Source organism: Trichechus manatus, unplaced genomic scaffold (genome assembly GCF_000243295.1).
Source record: "Trichechus manatus latirostris isolate Lorelei unplaced genomic scaffold, TriManLat1.0 scaffold00039, whole genome shotgun sequence".
Lineage (NCBI taxonomy): Eukaryota > Metazoa > Chordata > Mammalia > Sirenia > Trichechidae > Trichechus > Trichechus manatus.
Genome location: NW_004443975.1, coordinates 13,168,697 through 13,182,908, shown reverse-complemented (window position 1 = coordinate 13,182,908; position 14,212 = coordinate 13,168,697). Strand labels below are relative to the sequence as shown.

General features: G+C 37.2%; 1 protein-coding gene across 3 annotated transcripts in view; it reads left to right on the top strand.

Moving 5' to 3' along the window:
- BROX (BRO1 domain and CAAX motif containing) overlaps positions 1–10,948 on the top strand; it is a 20,463-nt gene extending 9,515 nt beyond the window's left edge. For all 3 annotated transcript variants that reach the window (XM_023730953.1, XM_004375908.3, XM_023730954.1), the window contains exons 6-13: positions 1,502–1,574; positions 2,573–2,678; positions 3,557–3,646; positions 6,159–6,244; positions 7,219–7,300; positions 7,618–7,768; positions 8,733–8,892; positions 9,896–10,948. In XM_023730953.1, the coding sequence (XP_023586721.1) occupies positions 1,502–1,574; positions 2,573–2,678; positions 3,557–3,646; positions 6,159–6,244; positions 7,219–7,300; positions 7,618–7,768; positions 8,733–8,892; positions 9,896–9,982 (835 nt within the window). In that variant the 3' untranslated portion in view covers positions 9,983–10,948. The remainder of the gene's footprint in view (positions 1–1,501; positions 1,575–2,572; positions 2,679–3,556; positions 3,647–6,158; positions 6,245–7,218; positions 7,301–7,617; positions 7,769–8,732; positions 8,893–9,895) is intronic.
- The last annotated feature ends 3,264 nt before the right edge of the window (positions 10,949–14,212 follow it).

Here is a 14,212-nt window from a genome sequence, read left to right as displayed (position 1 = left end):
GGGGTGGCTGTGAGTGTGGGGCAGTTCTGCTCTGTCCTGCGGGGTGGCTGTGAGTGTGGGGCAGTTCTGCTCTGTCCTGTGGGGTCGCTGTGAGTGTGGGGCAGTTCTGCTCTGTCCTGTGGGGTGGCTGTGAGTGTGGGGAAGTTCTGCTCTGTGCTGTGGGGTCGCTGTGAGTGTGGGGCAGTTCTGCTCTGTCCTGTGGGGTCGCTGTGGGGTGGCTGTGAGTCAGAGTCGACTCGATGGCAGCCGGTTTGGTTTTTTGATTGGTCAAGTGAGAGGTTGCCTCATAATGTAGCATTTTAATTATCAGAATTATGGTGCCTCATTTGAAAAGGCTGAACATTTTATTCATCTTGTCATGGGGTAAGTTTTTCTAAATAAGACTTCAAAACAAGAAACCATAAATGAAAAGATTGAATATTTGACTACATAGACAAAGTTTAAAAACAATTGTCAAAAAATCGCTACCCATATGGCAAATCATTTGTTTTTATAATGTATAAAGAACTTTTATAAATTTACAGTGAAAGACCAATAAGCCAGTTAAAAATGAGCAAAGGACATGACAGTTCACAGAAAAAAGAAATGCAGAAGGCTTGTAAGCACATGAGAAGGTGCTTTAAAGAATCCAGGAATTACAAAATAAAACAAGATACAAATTTTTATAATAGTGACAATGGATACTAGGAATAAGAAACAAGCAAGTTAACGATTTTGCATCTATACATGTGAATACTATGCAGCCTTTTAAAAATAGAGTTGAATTTTATGTACTAATGGAGAATTAAAGTGTGTTAAATGATTAAAGCAGAGTAGTGAGTATAGCTACTGTTGTGTATGTGTATATTTTGAGTGCATGCATGCATTAAATGTATACACCTAATCCTCACTTACCGACTATCTTGCTATCTGACACTTTGCATTTACAACAGTAATAAAAAATCAACTATCCAGCTATTTTGGGCATTAATGATGTGCATCTAGCAGTAATGAATGCTGAGGTGCGAGGCCAGAGTAACGCTGGCTGTGATGATTTAAGGTTATGTGTCATCTTGGCTGTGCAGTGATTCTCAGTGGTTTGGCAGTTAAGTGATGATGTCATCCTCCGTTTTTGCATAACACTGATTTTCACATAATGCCCTTCGGAGCCTAACCATGTTGATAAGTGAGGAGCTAGTGTAATGTATTATGCTTGCTTATGCATAGGTGTCTGGAAGGGAAAAAAGTCTATAATTGGGACACTTAAAATTATTAAAAATTAAGTAATATTTGTTCGGAGTTTACCTCTAGGCAGTCTTCTTTTCATTTATAGCATCTTCTCGTTGGGTATTTTTCAGGTGAATTTGTTACTTTTTTAAGTGTCAAAATTAGATTTTTCTAAGGGAAGCAAACCAGGAGTGAGAAACACAAATGACTAATTGAGTTTTATGATAATGTGTTAGGTGTTGGGTTTAATACCAAAAAACAGGATTCATCCCGTAACGTAATTTCTGTCTTTAAGTATAACAGAAGATGAAGCAAAAGAAGTCCATCGAAGCCTAAAAATTGGAGCTGGGATTTTTAAACATTTAAAGGTAAACTGTACAGTCTTAATGCTTTAATTCTTGAAAGTTTTTCTTTTTTTCCTTTTTGTTGGAGGGGGGAAGGAATTGTTTCAGTAGGTAAATAGAGCTACTGTGTGTCGTGTTTTCATTATGTTACTTGTTTTGTTGACGAGTGCTGCCGATTTCAGAATATGAAGTGTCTCTATTTTAGTCTTAAAATCACCATTGAATTTTAAAATTAGAAAATTCAAGTTATAATACAGTGCTTATTTTTCTATCTCTTCTGGAAAGATAGGAGAGAACAAAATAGAAAAATTGATGATTCTTACCAGTTCTCATTGCTCTCTGCAGCAGTTGCCAGAGGTGGTCGTGATTCTGCAAAACAACTTCTGATTCATTTCTCTGTATCTTAGAGAAAAGATTAGAGGGTTAGTCAGTACACGTTAGTCATATTAAATTATCTGGAGATGTGATGGGAATTAGGAGAAAGAAAATGTATTTTCTAGCCAGTATTTCCTGCATTTACTTCTAATTAAACCACTGTTTACTGAGGGCCCACTGGAGACCAATGTTGGGTTCTCTTATGTAAGGTGCTTTTAGAGTGATTAAAAAGCTGTGCTCTTGAGTTAGCTATAGAACTGTTAAGTAGTTTTTTCTTTTCTTTTTTTGTTTATATCTTCAGTTACTAATGTGAATGAGCAGTTCAGGTTGTTGTGCAAAAGGGAACTTGGGCTACTATTTCGTTAAACAGTTTCTAAGATGAAACTGTGGCTTGCGTACCTAAGCCATCTTTTATGACGAGAATTTTGCTCCTGAATATCTTGTACTTATAAAAGTTGGATTGTATTATGTACAGAAGCTTTTAATCTCTGTAAGCTTAATATTGCTCCTTTTTACAGTTTTTGTTTGTACCATAAATTTCTATTAAATCCCCAAATCAAATGTCTTATAACTCCCACTTTCTTCATCTGTAACAGTTGGGTTAAAATAAAATTTGACTTTTTTCTCTTTTTTTCTTTGTCTTTTAGGAAAATCATATCCCAAAACTTATCACACCTGCAGAAAAAGGAAGGGATTTAGAGACACGGCTTATAGATGCTTATATTATCCAGTGTCAGGCTGAAGCTCAAGAAGGTATCCCAAAATATTGTAAGATTTCCTGGAGAAAGTCTAGATTGGCATTTAATCCTTCTTTACAAAAAAAAAATTGAAATTAGCTGGAATTGAGTTTCAGATTTTGAGAGATTTATAGTTAGGAATAATTTTGCTTTTAGCATTTGCCTTCATTCTTAGCTAGCAGGGCAAGACCTTACGGTTTAATGGCTCTTTTCAAGAGGCTTTTGATTTTATGCCTGTTCTGACAGCATAAAATTAATTCTTTAACTCATCTCTCCCCCCTCCCTTCCTCATTCCTTCTCCTCTTTTTTTCCATGGTTTACTGTACTCCTTGGATAGTCTTCTTCCTTCTTTTTTCCATCAACAGCATTGATCATGGAGGCATAACAGGACTAGACAGAATTCTGGGGTTAGTGTCAGTCTAATTTAGCGAAGTTCCTGTTCTTAGACTTAAGGACCTGTACTAGGAGATGGATTCAAAGTAGCTACTGTTTGGGCTTACCTTGAAGTTTTTGCCTTTCCATAGCAGCAAACAAATGGGGACTTAAGTGAAGCAGATAAAGAAACTTTGTAGGCCTTTGTTTTTTCTTATTTCAAACTCCAGTGCCTTGAAAGTATTTATGTTTAGGATTACATCAGACTATTTTGTAATAGTAATTCTCTGTGATTAGCTAGCGATTCATTTAAAGAAATGGTAACAGAACCAACAAGCTCTTTGTTTTCTGTTTGTTTATATTTGCGTATTCTTTTGCTTACTTTACACGTGAAAACTGTTTTAGCAAACTATTAAAATCCCAGGGTTAAGACTGTCAGACCTTCTTTTGCTATTTTATTGAATTTAGGGTGAACGTGCGTGACCTTATCTGCAGACTCACTTTGTTCTGTTTTGGTTCCAGTAACCATTGCTCGAGCAATTGAACTAAAACATACCCCAGGACTGATCGCTGCACTGGCCTATGAAACAGCCAACTTCTATCAAAAAGCTGGTGAGCTTCGGACGTTCTCGTTACAGTTTCTAGTCTTTAGATTATCAGATTTATCAGCTCTAGGCTTAATAGACAAAACAAGGAGATTCTCAGATTGTTTCATCATTTGCAAAATTGGAACATTTGCATTATAGTATTAATCTTGTTAAAAATACATTCTTTGATGGTTACAAGGGTAGGGAGGGAGGGAAGGGGGAATTCACTAACTAGATAGTAGACAAGAATTATCTTAGATGAAGGGAAGGACAACACACACTACAGGGGAAGTCAGCACAGCTGGACTAAACCAAAGCTAAGAAGTTTCCTGAATACAACCAAACATTTCAAGGGACAGAGTAACAGGGGCGGGGGTCTAGGGTCCATGGTTTCAGGGGAAATCTACGTCAATTAGCATAACAAAGTTTATTAAGAAAACATTCTGCATCCCACTTTGGTGAATGTCGTTTGGGGTCTTAAAAGCTATCGAGCAGCCATCTAAGATGTACCAGTTGGTCCCAGCCCACCTGGAGCAAAGGTGAATGGAGAACACCAAAGACACAAGGAAAATATCAGCCCAAGAGACAGAAAGGGCCACATAAACCAGCCTGAGACCAGAAGAACTAGATGTGCCTGGCTACTACCAGTGACTGCCCTGACAGGGAACACAGCAGAGTCCCTCTTGGAGCAGGAGAAGAGTAGGGTGCAGAACTCAAATTCTAGTAAAAAGACCAGACTTAAGAATTTGAGATTGGAGGGACCCTGGAAGACATGGCCACTGGACTCTCTGTTAGGCGAAAACTAAAACCATTCCCGAAGCCAACTTTTCAGACAAAGGTTAGACTGGACTATGGGACATAAAATAATACTTGTGAAGAGTGTGTTTCTTAGCTCAAGTAGACACGTGAGACTAAATGGGCAGTTCCTGTCTAGAGGTGAGATGAGAAGGCAGAGAGGGTCAGAAGCTGGTTGAACGGACACGGGAAATTTGAGGTGGAAAGGAGGAGTGTGCTGTCACAGTATAGGGAGAGCAACTAGGGTCACAACAATGTATGTATAAATTTTTATATGAGAAACTAACTTCAATTGTAAACTTTCACTTAAAGCACAATTAAAAAAAAACTTGTTAGAAATAGAAGAATTAAAGCTGTTCACCATTTGTAAGCTGTATAGCTTTTCTAATGGAAAGGATGATGCTATACTTTTTAGCCAGTTATAGGTAATATAATTATAACAGCTTTTTTGCTTTTTAAATGTTTTGATCTCCATAACAACCTTGTGAAGTAGACCATACAGTTGGTAACCTTACTTAGACCAGAAACTGAGATTGGGAGAGTTAACATGGCTAACCCACGATTTTACTGCTAGCAGGTGAGAAGCTAGGGCTAGAACTGAGTTCTCCTGATCAGCCTGTTGGTCTTTTCATTCATTCCTACAGGAAACATGCATATGTTTCTATTTATGAGATGGTTACTATGTTAGCTGCTGGGTATACAAAGATAAGTAGAGCAGATTCACAGTCTAGAGAAGGAAACAAACACGTAACCACATTATTATAGAGTAAAGTAAGACATTGTTACAGCAGTGAAATAAGAACCTAGACAACTGGAGGAAGGTGGTGTTTTAGCCTTATTTTGAAATGTAAATAGAAGTTGTAAGTTGCTAGGAAACTTTGGAGTATAGTAGGAGTGGAGCATTCTGTAGTGTGCACAGAGATAAGAAAGAGCTTACTCATTCTGGGACCTTCAGACAGTTGCCCTGAGCTGAAACACAGGACAAGCGACGGGACAAAAGGTTGAAAAAGTATGCAACTCTAAGAAGTTTGGCCTTTATTATGTAGACATGTGGGACCAATGAGGAGAAAGTCTGACTTGATTAGATTTGAATTAAGAAAGGTCCTTACAGTAGTAGTACGGAAGGTGGGATTGCTAGGTGAAGGAGTATTAGGCTGAATCTACTTAGCACTTAGGAGGAAATAATTATAGTCCTGGAAGAAATGATGAAAGCCTTGACAAAGACGTGAAGTAGGGAAATGGAGAGAAGGAGGTAGATTTGAGAGATGTTTGACAAAAGGATGAGTGTGGGGGTGGGGGGCACGCGTGGTTTATGCAAGATTCAGTGATAGAGGGGGTGAATGAGAGTTAGTTACCTGCCATGTTTCAGACTGAGGTGACAAGACTACTCTTTACATTGCTAGATTATAAAAATGTTTTAAAATAGAAAATGTAAATAGAGTCATCAATATTTACTTTGAAGTTCTTAGTTACATCTATTTTTGTCATTATCTTAAACTGAAGCAACTTTAACCTTCAAGTCAAAGAGTGCCGTGGTATTCAGTCAGTCTTAGTAGGTAGCTTAAAGCACAGTTACGAGAAAATAAATTACTTTAAATAAAGTGGATTTTTTTTTTAAATGTATAAATGCTTGAATTTTGACTTGAATGATATTCTCCTTGAAGCATCAAAACATGTGAACTAAAAGATCTTCTAGTGAATCAGGGTGAAATTATATTTTGCTTTTTAAAATGTAACTTTAGATCATGCTTTATCCAGTTTGGAGCCTGCATACTCTGCAAAATGGAGAAAATATCTTCACTTAAAAATGTGTTTCTACACAGCTTATGTAAGTATTTGTAACCCTAACAACAATGTTAACTACTGTCTTCCCAGCCCCATGAGTGCTAGGTCTCACATTGTGCCAAACTCCTCATTAGCATTTTGCAAATAATGGACAGCTCTCAGTAAATATTCTCTGACAGTATAACCATTGTGAACTAAAGTGGGTGGAAAGACAGGCTGCTGTAGATTTGCAGAAGTGTATTATAGCAATACCATTACTGTTTGATTCAAAAACCACTTTTAGTCCAGAACCTTCTGCATGCTTAATGAGAATCTTCTCAGTTGTTTCATCCTGTATATTTAGAAAGATACTAATTCTAATCTCAAGGCATGTCACGCAACCTATCACCTGGGTTGGTAAAGAACCATCAAATAACTTTTGGAAGTAACTTTAAATTTTTTAAAATTACTGATCAGTCTGCTATACCCACCAGACACACCCACTTGTTTTCTTCATGAGAATATCATGAGAGAGAATGAAAAGCCTTTTTCAGGTCTAAGCAGATTATTTTATTTTTTATGTCTTGCAGTCTGTTTTCAAGCACATTGCATAGCACCATGTGCAATCCCTGCGTTGATGTAGACATTTAAATAGTGAGCACGTCCTACTTCAGGCTGCTGCAGTGTCTCTTAACAACCCCTGTGATTCTTTACCTCAGAACCCCCCTTCCCTCGCCCCGCACAATAATTTCCCTCCTTTATCTACTATTTCTAAAGCAAGTTTCGGTAAATACTTTTTGCTCTCAGGCTGTAGTTAGGAGGCTAGTTTGGCTCAAGGCTTGATGTAGTTTCCACCTTTTATAGGAGTCCCATTGAGCACAGATGGAGAAAAAGCTTGCCTAAGTAAAGAATGTGAGGGATTGCATTGATACTTTAAACAGTAGACAAAGGCATTTACTCATCTGACACATATAAAACAGTGAGGGGGAGAAAGTCATTTAGGAAGAGAGTGAATACAAATCATGTTTCTTTTACCAGGCTTACTGTTACCATGGTCAGACTTTGTTGGCTAGTGATAAATGTGGTGAAGCAATCAGGTCTCTCCAAGAAGCAGAAAAATGTAAGTATTCCTGCTAAAATATTAACTCTGTTTGTAAAAACAAATGTTTTATCATAAAGGAGGATGAAAAATTAAAAAGAGATTTGGGCTGACTTGATGAAAGAACATGGGAATGGTGTGAGGTAGTTAGAAGAATGAGAAAAGTTCTGGAAGGCCAGGATCTGGAGAAAGTAGCCAGCTTCCACTTACCCCGTTCTTGCTGTTGATATTATGGTAGATGAAGAGCGATAAAGTTTGTTACCATCGCTGATTTCAAGCCTTTAATATAAATAAACAATAATTCCAATCAAACGGCTTTATTTCCCTTGCACGTGTAGTTTATGCAAAGGCAGAAGCATTATGCAAAGAGTATGGGGAAACCAAAGGACCTGGGCCAACAGTCAAACCCTCAGGACACTTGTTCTTTCGGAAACTTGGAAATCTTGTGAAGAATACCTTAGAAAAATGCCAAAGAGAAAATGGATTTATGTGAGTATAGCTGTTTTATACCTTAGTAATAGCATGTTTTCCGTTAGTCTCTGTTCCCAGAGGTTTTCTGTTAAATTGCATTTACGATAGCGTTTTCTCTTTACGTTCAGTTGTCTAGGGCCTGACTTTTATTCTCCCTCTGATGATGATTAAAAAAAAGTCAGATTTAAAATTTTAAACTTGAATTATTAACATCTCGTGCTTCCTTAGGACACTCCCTCACTGTCCTAATTTTAACTTTGTTTCCCTGCCATTCATTCACCATAGGTTATACATATCTGCTCAGCTGCATTTCCATATTCATCTCGTTGTGACTTCAGCAACCTATAAATCAAGAAAATTGTTTTTCTCTGAATCCTTCCCGGTCATATCTGGTGGTTTCCTGTTGTTAAATTGGTGGTGTTTAAACTGTAGATCACCACCTTTGTAGGTTGGTGGAGTTAATCTCATCCCTGCTTTTATCTCTTTACATTATTTCCCTTAAATTCTTCATCTGGTCATAGTGAGTGCGCTGGTTTTACCTCTCTAGGCATATCTAGGGTTCAGCTTTCATCATGTTGTTTGGAAAGCACCCCAGAACCCCCAAGTCTGGGTTAATTGCCCCCCTTTTGTGTTCTCCAGGTACCCTACATCTATCATAGCTTAGGTTACATTGCTTTGTAATTGACACAATTTCTTGACTGCCTCATTTATTTGTAAGCTATATGAGGCAGGGAAATTTCTGTCTTATTCATCATTAAATTGTCTTTGTCTTTGACATGCCGTAGGGTTGGCAGCCAGTGTCAGAAAACAATATGTGTGTTGTTTAATGAGAAACTAGTTTGCTCTGTAAACCTTCATCTAAAGTACAATTTGAAAAAAAAAAAAAAAAAAAGTCATTGTCTCACCCAGGGCCTTGGACATAAGCACTCAAATAGTTGCTGAATAAAAGAATGAAATTGTTACTTAAATTTTCTTTCTGCAGTTACTTCCAGAAAATTCCAACAGAAGCTCCACAGCTGGAACTCAAGGCAAATTATGGTCTTGTAGAGCCTGTGCCTTTCGCATTTCCTCCCACGAGTGCTCACTGGACTCCAGAAACACTGGCTATGTTTGATCTCACCAAGAGACCCAAGGATGACAGTGTACGAGATGGAGTATTTTTCTTCCATTCACAAAAGTTTAAAAAGAATGCAGAGTTAGCACTTTGATGTTTTTCTCTACTTTAGTAGATAAGTGTTTTTGTCTGAATGTTACACAAGTTAATTGCAGTGCCTGGTATAATCTGTCGTAGAATTCTCTCGGAGGTCAGATCTCTAGGCCTCATCTTCTCGTTCCCTATGTAATTGATTGATAGTGTTTTCAACACATTATCTTGCCTTTTGTTAACTTGTCAGTTCACTCCGTCAAGAAGAGTGCAGGGAAAAGGTCTAAAAAGAATGGCTCACCCACGCTTCTGTCGCTCTAGCAGTACTTGGTCTTTAATTTAGCATGGTGCAGGGAATTTGAAGACGTGACCTAATTTCAGTATCTGTGAAATCATCAAGGATAAAATCTGGCTGCTTTTATTCATTTATATGTAAGCTATATATTATCTAAACCAAATGGTAGACGAAGTGGGAAATTTGAGGTTTAACTACCCAAAGGCTAGAAATCTGTGACACAAGGAATGAGAATTATTTTGCTATTTTGCAGCCAGAACTCCTTTCTCAAAATTGGGTGGTTTTGTATCATTTCCTTCCCAGGCTAAAACCATTATTCCTTAAAATAACCATGTTTGTATCCTGTTTAGCCCCTAAAATAATGCCCTAAGAAATAGCCTGTGACTGATGTAAGTTATTTCCAGACTTCAGGGTTCCATATACAGAGTCATCACTCAGCTTCTCCCTCCTCAGAAAGAGCATGCAGTAGGACATACCATTTGCTTGGTTTTTGCCCACCAGCGTAGGTTTTCATCTTCACTGGAATGCTGCTTTCTGATTATGTCTTAACTTGAATTAATATGTAGTTTCTGACCAGCTTTGTTAATCTCAGCGTTGCGGTATAATTTAATAGACCATCTTTAAAAAACCTGAAGTGGAAAAGATCTAGTGTGTGTTTTCCAAATCTTAGTTTATGTACTTACGCTATGTTTTTCTTTCTCCCTAGACCAAGCCCAAACCAGAAGAAGAAGTAAAACCTGTGAAAGAACCAGATGTCAAACCTCAAAAGGACACTGGGTGCTCCATTTCCTAAAATGCATTGATACAATGTGCGCTTGGAATTTTCTCTCCTAGTAGATAAGATAAGCTATGGAACTTCAGTTCACATTTCTGAAAATCATTTCTCTGAAGCCTATAGAATGATTCATTACATTCAGAGGGACTATGCTCAGTTTATCTGTTCTTGATTTTCAATATAGTGGAGATGTTTCTTGCTTGATTTCTAGACTCCTTTTTAACTAGGACAACATTTGAAAGATTTTACTGTGCCTCTAAAGGGTGTATTTGGGGGGTTGGGTCTTTTTTTGAACTTGGGTAGTTTCAGGTTAATATATTAAAGACTGTAGAATCATGTGGTTTCAGATATATTTTTCTATCTTCACAAAAAAGTTTTCCTTCTTATTTGACACCAGAAGAATGACAGGAATCAGTTTTTAACAGTTTTTTTTTTTCTTTTCTTTCTTCCTTCACCATTAATGTTGATTGTAACATACACAGCAAGTTGTTCTGAATCATTTATCTTTTTTGGTGGAAAAAAAGTCACCTATGGTTCAAATCACTCATACCAAATCCATTACATATGCTAGAACGAGTACATAGAATTTGCTCAGCAGTCAGTGTGTATAGGTCGGTGTTGAGACCATTTAAGAACTTATTCCCTTTCTGGTGGCCCTGTGCATCATTTCAGTCTCAGTAAACCTAGAGTGATTTTTACAAGTACCTTTTCTAGTGGGTTTTTTACTTAAGAGACGGAACTTTGTAAGAGCTCTTAGTGTTTCTACATGAGAGAAGACAGAATGAAAACGTTTTTTGAAGAAGTGATTTACTGCATGATGTAAAGAAAAACCTTTAAACTCAAACAAGATAGGTTGTCCGAATTACACTGATAATGCTCGACTTCTTTGTTAGAGAGGTTAGAGTAAAATGCCTTTGTTATCTGATTTTAGTGTACCTTGTTTTTATATGGTTTTCTAATACGTGTCTCTTGTCAGAATTGTATTGCTTCAGGCCGAAGGCCATAGGAAAAACTTAGAGAACGAACACAGATATAATAGGATCTTAAAAATAGATGGTAATGTTTGAAACAGTTTAGTATATACACAAACAAAAGGCATACATCTGTAGGTATATCTTCTTTTGATTGTTTTGGAGCTTCAGCCAATTTTCCTATTATAAAGGACAGATTTGTCCACTTAACGGAAATAATAACAGTGGTGTATATCTGTTGAGAGCTCACTGTGTGCCAGGCACTGTGCTAAGCACTTCCATGGATAAACCATTGAATCCACATGGCAAGCCTGCGAGAAGTAAGTACTTTTATCCTAAAGAAAATCTACATAATGTGTTAAGACAGGAATATGCATTTCATTATGAAAAATAGATTATGCCTGTCTCAATATTGTGTTCAAATAAATGTTTACTTAAACCATGTATCATAGTTTACACTCCTTAAAACTACATAGAATCAATGGGGTTATTAAAATATATGGAAATACTAATTACTCTTTGGAGCATAACATTTAATATCTGAAACTGCACCTTCCAGGATAAGTCAAATAATAACTGAACAGGCATTTGATTTGTCTTGACTTTCTCTAAAGAAAAAAATATTAAGGTATTTTGTGTGATTCTTGCTACAAAATTATAGTTCTGATTGCTGTATGCCATTTATGGACAAAGCTTTAAACAGTACTTGATGCCGGAGTATTACTCTCTGCCTGTAGGACCTATTATCATAGGTACTAGTGCTTATTGACCTAGTTAACTAAGTGTTCACATTGACATTTTTGTGGCTCATACTACCATGTATGAAATAGAAACACATGTTTAGTGCTTCTGTAAAATGCAGTAAATACTGATATTACTTTAAATCAGAAATTGGCAGCATTCACATGGGCAGATAACATTCATTTTACTCGGTAAAAGTGGCACTATATGACCAAAATATCCGATTATATATAATATTCTTTGAAACAGTGTTAGAAGTTTTGAGGAATTAACAAATGTAAAGAAGTTGGATGAAGGTTCTGTGGAGATGTAACTGTGTTAACTATTGCGTACATTTAATATTTAGTTTAAACCAGGTGACAGCTAACATTTACATCAGTTAAAAGTGTGTATATAATGAGTTATCTATTTATGAAAATAAAAGTAATTTTAGAATTTTGTTGGAATTTTTATTTTTTTGATCAATATTTTTACATTTACTAAACCAATAACAGAGTTAATGCAGTGCAAAATTATTGTTCTTCAGCAGTCTTTTAAAAAGACAGTTATATGGGCAATCATTGTTTTATGCCACAGGAGTTCATTCAATATTCAGCAGTTCTTGACCTATTCAGTTTGTACTTAGATTTATTGGTGCCTGTCACCTCTCATAGTGGTTAAGAGCTATGGCTGCTAACCAAAAGGTAGGCAGTTTGAATCTACTAGCCACTTCTTGGAAACCCTATGGGACAGTTCTGCTCTGTCCTGTAGGGTTGCTATGAGTCAGAATTGACTCGATGGTGACAGTTTTGGGGTTGGTTTATCACCTCTTAATCTGAAAATAAGATTTTGCTTAACCTGTATTTGATACATGGAGCATTGGTGGCTCAGTGGTTAAGAATTTGGCTGCTAACCAAAAGATCAGAAGTTTGAATCCACCACTTGCTCCTTGGAAACCGTATGGGGCAGTTCCACTCTGTCCTGTAGGGTCGCTATGAGTCAGAATTGATTTGACGGCAACAGGTATATTTGATACATAGCATTATCCAGTATGGTGCAGTGTTGTATACTATGGTAAACCAAGCCAGAGAGCTTATCACTGCACAATACTGTGTAGAAAACATGTTTTGCAAATTTGAGATTGCATTTCAGTGCTATGTAAAGGTATTGAAAAAAAATTTATTCAGAAATATTTGTTTTCCCAAACACTAAATAGGCGATAGGTAAGTGGTAACTTTGGTGAAGGGTGAGACAGTACACAATATTGGGGAAGCCAGCACAACTTGTACAAGTAAAGGTCATGTGAGCTTCATAGACACATCTAAACTCCCTGAGGGACTAAATTACTGGGCAGAGGGCTGTGGGGACAATGATTTCGGGGAACATCTAGTTCAATTGGGGTAACTTTATAAAAAAAAGGTTCTACATTCTGCTTTGATGAGTAGCATCTAGAGTCTTAAAAGCTTGTGAGCGGCCGTCTAAAATACTCCATGGGTCTCACCCTGTTGGGGGCAAGGGAGAATGAAGAAAAGTGAAGACACAAGGGAAAGATGAGTCCAAAGGACTAATGGACCACAACTACCACAGCCTCCACCAGACTGAGTCCAGCACAACTAGATGGTGCTGGGCTTCCACCACTGACTGCTCTGACAGGGATCACGATAGAGGGTTCTGGACAGCACTGGAGAAAAATGTAGAACAAAATTCTAACAAGAAAAAGACCAGACTTCCTGGCCTGACAGACTGGAGAAACCCCAAGAGTATGGCCCCCAGACACCTCTTTAGCTCCGTAATGAAGTCACTCCTGAGGTTCACACTTCATCCAAAGATTAGACAGACCCATAAAACAAAATGAGACTAAAGGGGCACACCAGCCCAGGGGCAAGGACTAGAAGGTAGGAGGGGACAGGAAAGCTGATAATAGGGAACCCAAGGTCAAGAAGGAAGAGTGTTGGCATTTTGTGGGGTTGGTAACCAATGTCACGAAACACTGTGTACTAATTGTTTAATGAGAAGCTACTTCTGTAAACCATCTAAAGTATATATATTTATATATTTGTGTATTTTTTAGAGTAATGGTGCTTTGGCAAATACTACATTACGTTTCTTTCAATGTGTATATAAAATAAAATTGCAATGCCACTGTGGATTACTGTAACCTTGTATCTAAAGACTTTTTCACATGATATTTGAGTACAGGCTGTCCCCGACTTTAATAATAGAGTTCGGTTCCGACAAGTCCATTGTAAGTTCTGACATAAGTCAATTGCCTCATTTTTTTTATTTTTAGTTTTCATTATTGCCTTTTATTATCAGTATCTTTATAAATCCAATCTGTATTTGTCTTTGGGGGTTGGAAACTTTACATCTAAACTCAAAGATATGTTTTAATACATATTGTTATGGATTGAATTGTGTCCCTTCAAAATGTGTTGTAAATCCTAACCTCAATGCAGGTATTTATAATCCCTTTGGGAATGGTTGTCTTTGTTATGTTAATGAGGCAGGAGTAGTGTAGAGTGTGTCTTGAGTCAGTCTCTTGAGATATAAAAGAGAT